Source organism: Serinus canaria, chromosome 4, assembly GCF_022539315.1.
Source record: "Serinus canaria isolate serCan28SL12 chromosome 4, serCan2020, whole genome shotgun sequence".
In the NCBI taxonomy this organism is placed as follows: Eukaryota; Metazoa; Chordata; class Aves; order Passeriformes; family Fringillidae; genus Serinus; species Serinus canaria.
The window spans coordinates 53792492-53806323 of NC_066317.1; the positions used below are offsets into that span (position 1 = coordinate 53792492).

The 13832-nt window shown below is 40.9% G+C and overlaps 1 protein-coding gene across 1 annotated transcript in view; it reads left to right on the plus strand.

The window, feature by feature from the left end:
- Window positions 1-13832, plus strand: part of PPARGC1A (PPARG coactivator 1 alpha) — a 68699-nt gene that overhangs the window by 27656 nt on the left and 27211 nt on the right. The window contains exons 3-5 of the mRNA XM_009099836.4: window positions 8204-8398; window positions 9363-9485; window positions 10411-10615. Coding sequence (XP_009098084.1) covers window positions 8204-8398; window positions 9363-9485; window positions 10411-10615 — 523 coding nt within the window. The remainder of the gene's footprint in view (window positions 1-8203; window positions 8399-9362; window positions 9486-10410; window positions 10616-13832) is intronic.

Sequence of the window (13832 nt, forward strand, 5' to 3'; positions counted from 1 at the left end):
GATGCAGTTTACATAAATCAAATTGAAATGGCTTGCAAAATGTTGATGAATTTTGGTCAAAAGATATAAAGCATGGGTTGCTAGCTAGATCCTCAAGTTCATGACATGAGTAAGTCAATTAGTAGCTCTTCAGTTTATTATAAACTTAATTTCCAGGCTGTAATGGAAACTTGTGAACTGCAACAACTTGTTAGAAGTAATACAAAAAGATGACTTTGTGGTAGAGTAATATTAAGTAGACTTTTTTAAACTGACATGTTTAGGTTAGAGCAGAAAGGTTAGATTTTTCACTTGTAAAGGTAGTTATCTCACAGGGACTATGGCAGCATTACTTCCAGTGATCCAAGGGCATGATCTTAAAGAAAAGCCTATCTGCAAGTGATCTGTACTGTGGTTTTGAGTTGTGATGCTTTAATACCAAGTGCTTGACACAGTTTTACAGTGTCAGGAGAGCATCTCACAGAGAGAAAACAATCTGAGTTCACTTACCAAGGTTGCACACAAGAACTTTCTTAGAAATAAGCAACATGTTGATAATGATGATAATGATGAAAAAAGTTTTATTTATTTATTTATTTATTTATTTTTTATTTATTTATTTATTTATTTATTTATTATTTATTTATTTTTTATTTTTTTTTTTATTTTTTTTATTTATTTTTTTTTGTTTTTATTTTATTTTTGCTGGTTTACCCTGAAGGAGAGAGGGGGAAATGGATGCTGCTGGTGCTCCCATCTCCTTCAGCCTGCAAACATTTTGCAGGTCTGTCCAGTGGTGCCCTTATGTTCCTGGGAATGTTGCTGGGGGTTTGTGCCCTTCTGGAACCTAGCTTTGGAAATTAGGCATTGCAGTACCTGTATTGTGTATAATCACAGTAATTATTTAATATTGTTTTTGGGGGAGAGCATTTTGGGGTGGTACAGGACATTACTTCAAGTCTGTATCTGGAGAAATTCAACTGGAATGAAGCTGTTATGTAAATATGGGCGAGTGGTTGGTCCTACAATTGAGATGTATCCAGATTTCACATGGAGGGTGGTGGAACTGCTGAAATCAGAAGGCAGGCTCTGGATTCAAGTGGTCTTTGCCTGCAGTGCATGTGAGGAGTATGAATATAGCTGTCTCCTTCAAGAAAAGAAAATATCTTGTTTCCTTTCCATACCCTAAAGGCATTTGCACAGGGGTGGTGATAATTAATCCCCATATTTCTACTTCATATAAAGAAATCTGGCTGTAATTTTCTCCTAGTGGGACTCCATTTTGTTTTTAAAGATAATTGATAGCTCTGGACTTAAGCATTTCAATTATGGGAGTGTCTCTTGGGGACCAGACTAACAGACCTTGGAAAAATGTTCTAATGCAAATGCATCATGTGAATTTTTACTGTAAGACAATGCAGGACGCCTAAGGATTTGCAAAGCAGTTGAACAGTAAAATAAAAGCTGAGAAAGGTCTTCAAATATATAAGGGCATGGGACTGACTGTGAGCAGGTAAGGTGGAACAAGAGATTCACCACTTGGACCACTAATTCATCTTTGGCCTTGGGTACAGCCAGCTCTAAGTTAAGGAAAAGGAGGAGCTTCCCTTGGACAGCACATGGGAAAGGCAGCAAAATCAACGTGAGAACTCTGTCTGTGCCATGCCATGGCAGGTTGGCTCCTTCTATACCAGAAGAGGGAAAACTTGGGCTGTTTTCCCTCTTCCCTTTCCTGCTCCTTGACTTCAGTTCTTCAGTTTAGTCAGGGGTAGGAATACCAACCAACCTGCATCCTAATCCCTGTGCACCTCCTACCCTCCCAGTGCTTCTGTCACGTCTGTGGCTCCTTATCCTCTTGTGGCAAAGCTTGGTTTGTGGGGCCAGTGCTGAGACAGCATCTGCCCCTACTCCTGCTTGTTTGTTGACAGGAGGTGCTCTGGGCCTGAGTGGTGTTAATGAGCTTTTCAGCACCTCTGCATCCTTATGTGCAAAAAAGGGTGAATCTGTACCCCTTGTTTCTTAAGGAAAAGGCAATCTTAAGGACATCCTTACTCCAAAATTTGTAATTAAGGAATTAAGTCCTGTTGGAAATCCCTGGTGTGCTCACAAGTCAGTTTTGTTTGTTTGAAGGTAGAGCCATAATGTATTAGTATTTTTAGATCACTCATATTTTCAGCTGGAGGAAAATACTTTATTTTCTTTGTTAATTGTGCTATGAATAGATCTTAGGCTGATGAGGAGAAATGAGTCGATATGTTGAAATGGTGATCCCTTGTGAGTTCTGGTGTACACCTGGCTGCTCTGAATTGCTTACCAAGCTGGGCTGCTGGAGTGGTGACAGCTTCTGCCAGCTGTGGATCTGTCCCAGAGTTTCCTGGGCTCTTTACAAAGATGTGGCGAGCTGCCACTGCTCCCAGCTCCTTGGGGCTGTGGATTAATAATGCAGCTTAGACCCTGATCTTTCAGTATGAATCACAGTGGGCCCTTGTGCTATTCAAATTGTCAGTAAAGAAGCTTCAGAGCATCATCATTCATTAGCTGATTTCACTCCTTGAGATACAGTCAGCAAAAGTTGTGCATGCATTAATCACAATTGAAAGGAAGAGGAGAAGTCACCCAAAGGGAAGATGTTGGAGATACTATTAATATATTGAAAATGTTTTCTAAAAGATGGGCTTGATCCTCTTCTGGAATGGATCAGCACACCTGTGCTGATGAAGAGATCTTCAGGATAATCCTGAGTCAGGACATCTGCACGCTGGCTTCAGGGTTTTCAAGACAGGATCACAGAAACACAGATGGGTTGGAAGGGATGACAGTGGGTCAGCTGGTCCAATCTCCCTGCTCAAGCAGGGCCATCCTAGAGCATGTGGCACAGGATTGTGTCCGGACAGTTCTTGAATGTCTCCAGTGACAGAATAGACACAGCCTCTCTGGGCAACCTGTTCCAGTACTCTGTCCTTCACAGAGTAAAAAAGTTCTTCCTTATGTTCAGGTCGAAAGTTTTGTGCATCAGTTTCCACCCATTGCCTCTTGTCCTGTTGCTTGGCACCACTGAGCAGAGCCTGGCTCCATCCTCCTGCCACCCTCCCTTCAGACACTGACAGACATTGATGAGCTCCCCTCCCAGTTGTGCCTTCTCAAGGCTGAACAGGCTCAGCTCCCTCAGCCTGTGCTCCTAACAGAGATGTTCCAGTCCCTTCAGCATCCTTGTCCCCCTCCTCTGGGCCTGTTCCAGGAGCTCCATGTCTCTCTTGTACTGAGGAGCCCAGAACTGGACACAGAACTCCAGATGAGCTTCACTGGGGCTGAGTAGAGGGGCAGGATCAGCTCCCTCAGCCTGCTGTCACTGCTCTCCCTAATGCACCCCTGGGTACCACTGGCCCTCCTGGCCACAAGGGCACTGCTGGCTCACAGACACTCAGTGTCCCCCAGGTCCTTCTTTGCAGAGCTGCTTTCCAGCAGTTTGTCCCCAAGCATGTGCTGGTCCCTGGGGATTTTGTTCCCCAGGTGCAGGATCCTGCATTTGCCTTTGTGGAATTTCAAATGGTCCCTTCCTGCCCATCTCTCCAACCTGCCCAGGTCCTTCTGAAGGGAGTGTGCAGGTCCTTCTGATTCCTTCTGATTGCTGTGCAGAGCACTGAGAGGGATCAGCCCAAAGCTTCTACCCACTTTGTGTCATCCATGAACTTGCTGAGGAGGCATCTGAACATTCATCCAAGTCACTGGTGAATAAATTAAACAGTACTGGGCCAAGTATTGAACCCTGGGGGACAGCACTTGTGACAGGACAGGCCTCCAACTAGAGCCCATGACGCTGATTATGACCCTCTGGGATCTGCTGTTCGGCCTGTTCTCAATCCACCACGTTGTCCACTCATCCAGCCCACATTTCCTGAGTTTGCCTATGAGGATGTTGTGAGAGACAGTGTCAAAAGCCTTGCTGAAGTCAAGGTAGACAATATCCACTGCCCTCCCCTTATCCATCCATGTAGTTTTTTCGTCATGGAAGGCAGTCAGGTTGGTCAATCGTGATTTACTTATCTTTAGTGAAATCATGCTTGACTACCTCTGATTGCCTTGGTGTCATCCATGTGGATATAGGTGGCCTCCAGAATGAGGGGCTCCATCACCTTTTTAGGGATTGAGGCGAGGCTGACTGGCCTCGTTGTTGTTGAGTGGGCCAATACTGGGCCTAGTATTGAACCTTGTGGAACACCACTCATGATGCCACTCATGACTCCTTGCCATTTTTGAACACTGGGGTGACATCTGCTTTCTTACAGTCCTCAGACACCTCTCCTGATCTCCACGACCTTACAAAGATGACCAGAGCAGCCTCACTATGATACCTGCCAGCTCTCTCCAGTATTCATTGATGGGTTTTGTCAAGGCCCATGGGCTTGTGGATTTCAAGTTTTCCTAGGTTTTCTTCAACCCAATCTGATGGTAATGACTGAGATTTTAAAATGTTTCATGATTTTTTTAAAAGGAAGAAAATTTAAGGATAAATTACAGCATTGTTCCTTATATGCACCCTAAAGGGATGCCTGTGAGTGACAGCACGGACAAGCTCCTGTTACAGCTCAATCTTTGGCCTCTGTGGATTGTCAACAAGTAACAGGTATTGCAGACATAAAATGCTAACCACAGGGTGAGCCCAGCTCCATCAATAATCAGAATAAGCAAAAGAGGGGGAATCATCAGGGGTACAGGATTTAAATACCTTTGCGTGGGAGAATTATCAACTCATTTCACTGGCCAAAGAGAGAATATCTCTGGAGACATTTTACTGAAGGCAGAAATGCAATTAGATTGTTACACAACTATTACAGTGTTTTCAGACAGAGAATTATTTTTAGTGCTGTAGAAATATTAAAGTATTAGAGCAAAACATGTAAAAGCAGAGAGGAGCGCAGTTAGAAACTGTCCATGGTCTTTGGACTCCTAGATGGACTCATGTTTGAGGATTGGTTGATGTTCTGGCAGTTTACCTCTGTTGCATTCACCCATAAAGAGTGACATAAATGCCAAATTTTATTTCCTTTCAGAGCTAATGGCTTTGTGGATATGCTGGAAATTTCTGTTGTCAGAAACGCAGAAGTACATGTATCCATTGGCATACTTGTGTTCCTTGCCTCCTTCGTCTGGGTGAAAATTATAGGGATCAAAAGATATCTGGCCCCAATGTCTTTATGCTAATATAACAGTGTGATTTGGAAGTGATGCATAACTGCTTCTGCATTTAAAAGACAACTTAGCAACCTGCAGTTATTATGAATTGTTTTCATAAAAGTTTAATAATTGCATTTGCCATGCAGCTTTACATTTGAGATTATCCTCTGGTCCTTTTTCTTACACACTGTAGTTCATTTAGGTAGTCTAAATACCTAGGATCTGCTCCTATAAAGAGAAGCAAATCCTTCTTGTAAGATCCTGCTTGAAGTTAGGGACATGGAGTGAGTTCCAGAGACCACACAGCTCATCCTCTGGCCTTGGCAGAGGTGGAGGGTGCTCGGTTCCTCCTGTTCCACCGAGCCTGTGTGGTGAGCAGGTTGGATGCCAGTCTGAAATGTGAACTTCAGCAGTGACAGTGCTGAAACTGTGAAAGAGCCTGCATTTGGCCATGGCATTGCTTCTCCCCAGTGCTGTCAACACCAAGACTCAGACTGCAACAGCAAAGGAGGAAGCTGCTGCTTCAGTGATTATTGCTTAGACTTTGATGTACCCAACCATCTCTCCCTCTGCATCTCTCCTCAGCACCATTTCTGCTGTATCTAATAACTGTGCTTCTTTATAAATAGTGACTTAGGACAATTATTTAGCAATAGCATAGTTAAACCTTTAAGAGGTTATCTAGCAATGTCATTTTCTTGACTAATGTGTTCCTGCTGCCATGTCGTTTGTGAATAGACATGTGTTAGCCAGCTAGTGTGCTTCATCTGTGGTGACTTTGATTTATTTGCTCTGTAAATTGGGACTGAAGCAATAATGGAAAGTGACATTAATTGTTTAACAGAGTCCTCTTTGTCACATCCTCTGCTTTCTCTGGGGTCTTTGAATGTTGAAACTTGTACAAAACTAATTGAAATTGCTGTGATGAGGACCGGTGTCCGCTCAACTTTCTGTTCCTGAATGTCAGCGCACTTGAATGTCTGTTTAAAGCATGAGAGTGGAGCAGCTAACAGCAAATATCAGGTTTTCTTCTGGCATGCTATTATTAAAGAAGGCATTCCCTGTTAGAAATAGCAACACTTCCAGCTTCATTGTCAGCTTTATAAGCTGTAAGGCTCAGCAGTGTGCCCCACCAGATGGACTTGCTGAAAATGTTCCTGGTGTAGGGCTGGGGTCAGGCAACCAAACCAGCTCATGGACACTCTAGGCTCGAGGGCTAGCTCTCCTACCATTCATCCCACCACCTGTGAGGGACTTGAAATGCCATTGGGAAAAAACACTGGTATGCACTTTCTTGCCCAAGAATGCCTTTTCTTACTATTCTAGAAGTGACACAGTAGTTTTTCTCTTTTCCTCTCAGAAAGTGGCTGTGAAAAGCTGAATTCAGAGCATGGTCTCATTTGGCTCCCTTCTGCCGTTTTCATTTTCTACACACTGAATTATCACAGCTGTGTGCATATGTCTGCTTAGTATGGTGGAAATCACCTGATACCAAAATTTGGATATTTTTTTCTCAGTGGATAAGTGCCTTTTGGCCTTTCAAGTAAATGCTTCTCCTTAGCATTAGCTTGCCTGAGTATTTATTTGTTTCTTGGAGATGATGCTGAAAGCACCAGAAGAGTGCTCTGCATTAGCTTTCTAGCTCAAAGACAGCTTTTATGTTAGAGGCTGTGAGGTGTGATTTGGCAGAGAAGCCTTGCAGGAGCAATTATCTGCGTGGTTTATGATCATCTCTGTTCAGAGTCTGATAGATAAAAGTATTACTGAAAAAAGTATGCTAAGGGGATACCCAGATTCACTTGATTTTTTTTTTTTTTCCAAAGTGTAACTTGGCAATGTTTTGCTGTTGCCTTTTTTGACTTCTTTTTTTGCTTGTTTGTTCGTCTTGCTGGTATTATTTGTCCTGCTAGTTCACTTTTTTACTTTGAGATTTGAACTTTGCTGAAATTTTTTTCACAGTGGGGACCTGGAACATGATGAGCTACTCTGAAGCTGGTGGAGAAACTCCCAATTTGATATCACTTGAATCAGTGAAAGGCTTTTCATTTACTTCAATAGCACTAGGATCAGCCTAGGAGTCCTAGATAATTGATCTGTCAAGATCAATTTCCAATCTCTCTGAAAAATAAATATAATGATTTTTACACAGTTCTATTTCTCAGTTCTAACTCTCAGCACTCAAAAAATCCGTATCTCAATATACAGTAGGGACTATATTTCATTAAAAATCAGGAGGCACTTAAATTTTCTCAATTTGACAAAAAGAACTCTTGCTGCTGAAATAAGATATAAATTAACATTACAGGCACTTCTGATTAGAAATTAATCTACTTTTTATAATTGCAGTCGGAATTTGATAAATGCATACAATAGTGTATTGAGCACTCAAAAGACACGATTTGAAAGGACAACTTCAAAGGCAACCTGCCTAATATGTTTCTTTAAAAGAAACCCAAACAACCTGTCATTTACCATATGAGTGCTGCTGGCTGTTCTTACACCAGAATACTGAGGACTAAGAAGCTGTTTTGTTTTGGAGCAAGGATTTGCAGAAGTGTGGAAGGGAAACCCTTTCTTGTTTATGCTGGACCATATATGTGAATGAAGTTTTCTGTATTTTACTGGTGATTCGTTTTGGTGTCCTGATTAGCTGTCTGATTCCTGTAATTTTGTCACATCAATTAGCTGGTGTTCAGTGTTGAAGAGCAAAAGAAAGGGACAGCCTGGGCTGACACCATCATTAGGTGTCAGCATCTTAGGCTCATCCTGTAATACAATCCCTGAAGGATCAGTTATCATTCTTAACACCTGACAAAAGAAAGAATTGTGGAAGAAAAGTAAACTGGCAATACATCACGGCTGCGAAGAGATTTCTTTTGGACAGAAATGGATCATTTTATTGTACCTAATTACATTGTCTGAGATTCTGTTGCAGGTTGCTGTTTCAAGGGCCAGTTTAACTACGTGTTGTCTGCTTGTTCACACACAGCGGCATCGTTTTATTCCTTTTCTCACCTGGTTCCTCTTTTTATTTTGTCCTCCCCCACAGAAACTAGATGAAGAGAGCGAGGCAAACTTGCTAGCTGTTCTCACAGAAACACTGGACAGCATCCCTGTGGATGAGGATGGATTGCCTTCCTTTGATGCACTGACAGATGGAGATGTGACCAACGAAAATGCCGCTAGCCCCTCCCCAGTGCCCGACGGCGCCCCTCCAACTCAGGAGGCAGAAGAGCCGTCTCTAGTAAGAACCCTTCCTACTGTTTAACAGGAATTGGATGTGCCTCTGGCTACCCGCTGCATGGGTATGATGTAGTCACAGTAAGGTCTGGACTTTTCATTTAGACTGGAGAGGAAAATCAAGTAAAGAACTGAAAATTAGGCGGGGGAAACCCCCCCACCAAATAGCCATAGGATGATTGATATGGCAGTCTATTAAAAAGTTGTTGAAGAGGTTGTTTTTGAAACTCTTAAGCTAATGGGGCTGACACTTCTGCTTATCATTCTGTTCAAATAAGTCGGGGTAATGGTTCTTAACTCATGTTTCATTTCTCGGGGCTCTTTTTGTTGTATGTGTTTAGACATCATTTTTGGTGATCTCTGAAGAAAGGCCCCATGAGTCTGTTGGGATGCAGGGCTGATTTTGTGTCTTTAACATTGATTTGACCAGTAAGCACCAGCTTAGTGCTAACCAGGGCAAAACTGAATCTTGGATGAGGATGTGGGTGAAACATTATATGCATTTTGCTTAGTAAATCTGGTCTGTGATGTGATTCTGTTTCTGCTGAAAGCCTCTTATCACTGGCTTCAGTGGGAGCAGAGCCAGATACCTGAATCTTGACACCATATCCATTACTCTGTTAAAGTTTATGTCTCTGTATAGATCAGAGGCCTCTTCATGTCAAACAGATCACTGAGAATTTCATTTTGCCCTGGATTCAGAGATCTAAGATCCCTGTCACTTCTGCTTGCCCCGCAGTATACTGCAGTAAAGGGAGCAGAAATGTGCTGCCTGGCCTGGAGAAAATGAAATCTGTTTACTCTGAGGAATATCAAGTCCTGCTTTTTGTTTAATTTTACTTTGCTTGCTGAAATTGATATAACTAACTTTAAGTAACTATGCAAAAATGTAGATAAGTCACTTTAATTGATAAAGATGTATAACTCTACTCTTTTCCTTCCATTTCCCTTTCCCTTTGTATTTGTAGCTTAAGAAGCTCTTGCTGGCTCCAGCCAACACTCAGCTAAATTACAATGAATGCAGTGGTCTCAGCACACAAAACCATGCAAACACTAATCACAGGATCAGAACAAGCCCTGTGGTTGTTAAGGTACAAACTTAATTTTTATAATAGGGGAAAAAAAAGAAAGTGTAACAATGTCTTTTATGCTTTTAGCAATCAAGCAAGCAGTAGATCTGAATGTTTTGTATGTGCTTACTATCTTCTAACTAATTTTTAAAAAATATGAGTTGTAGACTGGGTTCCAGAAAATCATCTGAGCTCTTTTATGCTCTGAATATCTCAATTTTGCCCCTCCTCTTGGAAAGTTCAGTTGTAGTCACACCGTCTGTTACTCTTACCTACTTTACTGATACACAGAGTAGGATGGGGTGTGATGAAATTTGCTGATGGTCTGGTGTTGTTTATGAGTGACTCCAGAATGTGGGACTGCCATTTTCCCAGCTGTCTGAGCTAAGACAAATGACACTAAGACAAATGACACAGTGTCATTGCAATTCTTGTCAAAAGATGTATATTAGGCATTGATTGGATTGATTGGGGGGCTTGGACATAATTCTGTTAGCAGGCAGTATTAAACAATGTTTGTCTTGCCATTCAGTGTAACTGAAAACGGGCCATTTAGGAGTACTTAAGAGAGTTGTGAATACTGGGCCCAAGCAATCAGCAGCAAATTAAGGTTTAAACCATCTTATTTTTTTGTTCACACTAAAGGCGCTGTAGGGTCTTGTTAGTTACATGTTGCTGAGTAGGAACATTGCAATGTAGGAGAAATGAAATAAAAAGCTGCATAAATGTCATTTAGGAATTTTAAATGTAATTTTCTTTCCTTGTTCTGCAAACAGTTATTCACAGCTCATAGATCTAGTACACTTAGGCTGAACACTTCATTGAAAATCTCATCTCTTCAGAAAACCTATATTCATTCTGATAAGGTTCAGCTCACTAATTTTAGCTTTACTTTATTTTATTTTATTATTTTATTTTATTTTATTTTATTTTACCCTGTTTTAAGACTGAGAATTCATGGAGCAATAAAGCGAAGAGCATTTGTCAACAGCAAAAGCCTCAGAGACGTCCCTGCTCTGAACTTCTCAAATATCTGACTACGAATGATGATCCTCCTCAGACCAAACCAGCAGAGAACAGGAACAGCAGCAAAGAGAAATGCACCTCCAAAAGGAAGCCCCATCTGCAGTCTCAGACAAATCATCTGCAGGGTAGGTGTGGGACTGCAGAATACAGCTTTGGTACCAGCAGTAACCCTGGGAAGCTGGAGTACCGTGGTTGGGAATACCCTCAGTACTTCTTCTGTTCTTTGGATAAGTATTGGAAATCCAGCATCTCTTCTGTGTAAAGAGAATTTTTAAACAGTATAATGAAGTTAGAATTAGTTAGCTAGATTTGGCTTTTAGACATATTTGTTTCTTTTATTAATTGCCCCAAGCCCCAGAAAAGGATCTCAGGAAAAGTTTAACAAATACCACATGGTAAAATACCAAGCTAGCTGGAGATACTTACTCACAGAGAGCTGTGCCACTTAGAAATCATTATACCCCTAAACAAGTTCGGCAGGCCAGTTCATTAGTGAGCTTCTTTCTCTTTTGCTAGAGTAAAACTGAGGGCATTGTTAACCTGCCACATAGCCCTTAAGAGACAATAAATAGTGCTCTCACTGCTACAGAGAAAACAATAAATGTGTCATTCCTGTTAAAGCTGGAATACTGGTTTGTAATTTTATTTTGTAAATAGTTGAAAGTTTAGATGCCATCCCGATCTTTCTCTCTTGTTTTTGGATTTTTTATGGTCAAAACTAAACACTTGTGTTGACTTTTAGTATCCCCTGATGTGTAAAAAACTGGTCTATATTACAAGTAGCTTCTGTGACAGAGATGCAAGAATTTAAAACCTCCTCTCTCACTTTCTCTCCCTCTCTTTCCCTGTCTGTTTTCCCACGATAAAGGAAAGCTGTAAAAGCTTACAAACCAAAGGGAGCTTTTTAAAATTATTGCTACTTTGAAATACATCTATGTATTGATGCTGGCCTGGCATCTGAAAGGCTACAGGCCTGTCTCAGACACATCAGTGCCAATCCTGGATGCCTCCACTAAAGTCAAGATGTGTTGTTCGGTATTTTCAAAGCAACAGTTGTAAACTGTATGTTCTTTTTCCTTTTCCCCTCCCTCTTTCTCATTCTGCGCTTAGAAGTATAAGCAAACGTAATAAAAATAAACTTTCCTTCCTGTCAGTAAATATTGTTCTTGCAGCTGTACATTCTGACATTCTAAGTAAGGGTTTTCTCCATTATGGTCTCAAATTATCTGAACAATATTTCTTGTAAGAAGAAAATCCAACTGCTCCTAAAGCTTCTTTATGCCAGCTGCCACTTTTTCTGGATGGCTTCAGCAGTTTGCTTTTACAGCAGAATCCAGACTGAACTCTACATGTGAAACTTGGGTCTGTTACTGCAATGGTACTGAAAAATAGAACTGCCAGAAGTTACAGGGGGTTTTATTAACACTTTTGGAGTTAAGGTGGCAGGTGATAAGGTGTGGCATGTATAACGTGCTCCATGCACATGTCTGTTATACCCATACAGGGATGTATGTGCACACAAGCAAACACACAGATTATAAAGTCTTTCTATTCAGATCAGAGCTGCTTTTTTCCCCCAGCTGAGCAATTGTGTCGATTCACTTCAAAGAGTCAGGGCACACTGAGCTGTGGAAACAGCACGGAGGAGAGGTTAGGAAAGTCCAAAGGGACATACAGCTAACAACTGTGCTTAACAGATGACTGTGATTTTAGTGGTCTTGCAGGTGAATTTGCAGGCACAGAGAAATTACCTTCTTTAATTTTCCTGTGCTTTAATTTACAGGCTTCTGAAATGTTTTTTCAGCAAATTTGCCTCATACACCAATATACAACTTCAATATCAATGGATTTGCATATAATGCAAATACAAGAATATAATGCTTTCAGCTTGGACAGTCAATTCATGCAGAATCAACCTTGCAAATTTAACTGATATTTGCAGACCTGCAGTCATTGGTTTATACATTTAATCAAAAGTACAAGAAAATTGGCTCCTTCTGTGTTAAAAAAGTATCACAGTCAGATTTTCTTTCAAAGTTAGGGAAAGCTCACAAGGGATAAGTCAAATGTTATTTTCCTTTAGGGTTACTGTTGCAAACATATTGCAAACCCACAGGAATGTCCACAAACGCATTCATGCCAAAGATCATCTGTGGTTTTGCACTGAAATTTGCCCATGAGGAAACGTAGTTCTTTTGAACCTGAATGTTTTCAATTTACAGGGACAAGCAACTTGATGTGAACTCTTTTTAATAAACCTCCCCCCACCACCCCCCCACACATTACAGTAGACCTTGAAACTCTAATAAACAGGCACCATGTAAAATGACAGCATCTTGGCTAAATATTTACACTATCAATAGCTGTATGTGAGTATGAATCCTTTGCAGAAAGTGTTTGGTCAAGCTCTTGCCTAGCAATAAGAAAACTGATGGGTGTTTTGGTATGCAAACTTCTCAGTGGGAGAGCTCAGTGATATCTGCCTAAAATTAATACATGGGAGTGTGAGATAATGCCTTGGTTCTGTGCCCATCTCTGGCAGATATGCACTGTGCCTCAGTGCTTCAGAATTTAATATGTGTATACTCTGATGTGGGACTAAGAGCTAGATAGAGACTTTTTAGAGATGTAAATAGCTCTTACACATTCAGCTTCCTGAGCCTAAATTGGTTAAGAGTGTGCAGATTTTTATTAAAAAAAAAAAAAAAAAAAAAAAAAGAAAAAAGAAAAAAAAAGGAAAGCCTTTGTATAAAACTTTATTCCAGAGCCTTACTGCAGACTGGGTTTTTTTAAGCCAATTTTACCTCTAGGTAGCCACAGGCAAACATTAGTATTCCTAGATGTATATAAATTGCACAGAAAGATGTGTCAGGTTACATTCAGTTTTACTGCACCTGGTGTAATGCACAAATCAGTGACTGTGCTGGACCAGACAAATAACTCGTTGAGGTGCGTCTCCTCACTCCAGCAGTGACTTCTGAGGAAGGTGAACCTGAGGTGAACACCTGAGCTTCCATTTCTCATATGGGGAGGAGAAGAAACAATATGCAGCTTTTGAGAATTAATTTTTTAAAACGTTATATTACTTCAGGAATGCTCTAGAGCATATAAAAGTAATCAATTTGCATACAAAATCCCTTAATGTTGATGGGAGCTCCAAGCCTGTAATGAATATGAAATATGCAGTAGTGACACTCTGGACAAAAGATCTGCAGTGCAGGAGTGTTCAAGGGGAACATTTTGTCTTAAGTAATTAATCTGCAGAAGAGATTCCCTGCTGTTGTTCTTGCTACAATGCTCTCTGTGTTTAAAGCATCAATCTAACTTCTGTAAAGTAAAATT